This window comes from Trypanosoma grayi (assembly GCF_000691245.1).
Source record: "Trypanosoma grayi strain ANR4 Tgr_60_V1, whole genome shotgun sequence".
NCBI lineage: Eukaryota > Euglenozoa > Kinetoplastea > Trypanosomatida > Trypanosomatidae > Trypanosoma > Trypanosoma grayi.
In genome coordinates this window covers 1-704 of record NW_008825679.1, presented here as the reverse complement: position 1 = coordinate 704, position 704 = coordinate 1, and the positions used below count along the sequence as shown (strand labels likewise).

The following is a 704-nucleotide window of genomic DNA, read 5'->3' as shown; positions in this document are numbered from 1 at the left end:
AATAATAATAATAATAAGCAAAAGGCGGTGTGCGGCAACATGCACATAGTACAACAGAGAGCCACCAAAGAACTGAATATCAAGCAGACATAACATGTGAAATTTCACTCTTACACGCAAGCATGCACTGCCCGCTGCAGCCAAACGCAGCAGCGGACGCAAAAATCTTTCATTGGGGAGGCCGTGCTATCTTGTCCAGCAGCTCACCACGCTGCAGCTTCCCAAGGCCCTCGTTAAACTGCCGCGTGAAGTCATCCTCGGAGTTGCTAAAGAAAGCCTCTATCGCGTCACGGTCAGCTTTCCCAAGGAACGGGCTCTGGCCTGTCCCATTATCTTCACAGGAGGACCCTGCAGAAGGAGAATGATGCCGCTCAGGCTCTAGCCGCTCGGCGAGAAGCTTGTTGTGTTTTTCACGCAACGTCGACAACTCGGCCAGCAACCGCACACGCACAATTCCCTCTTTTGTTGTGGTGCTTGCCTCGCCAGAGAACGGTGCGTTCCCCAGCGGCTTTGGCATAGAGGAAACCCTACACATAACAATGTGAGCGAAGCGGAATTGCAGAAGAACAAAGGGCACAACACACAGAGCCATTCACAAAATACCAAAGGGAAGAGCAATTGTAATAATAGGGGGATCCCGGGACCAGAATCAACGAAGGGGGAAAAAGTCAGCAAAAAAGTGAACGATAGAAGAACCAAGAGAT

At 50.4% G+C, this 704-nt stretch overlaps 1 protein-coding gene across 1 annotated transcript; it reads right to left on the bottom strand.

Annotated features, from left to right (window-relative positions):
- Nucleotides 1–169: 169 nt before the first annotated feature.
- Nucleotides 170–517, bottom strand: DQ04_00601000 (hypothetical protein; the record flags this gene model as incomplete). Its single annotated transcript, XM_009309336.1, has 1 exon — nucleotides 170–517. One exon carries the CDS (start codon nucleotides 515–517, stop codon nucleotides 170–172), a length of 348 nt encoding a protein of 115 aa, XP_009307611.1.
- Between the last annotated feature and the right edge of the window lie 187 nt (nucleotides 518–704).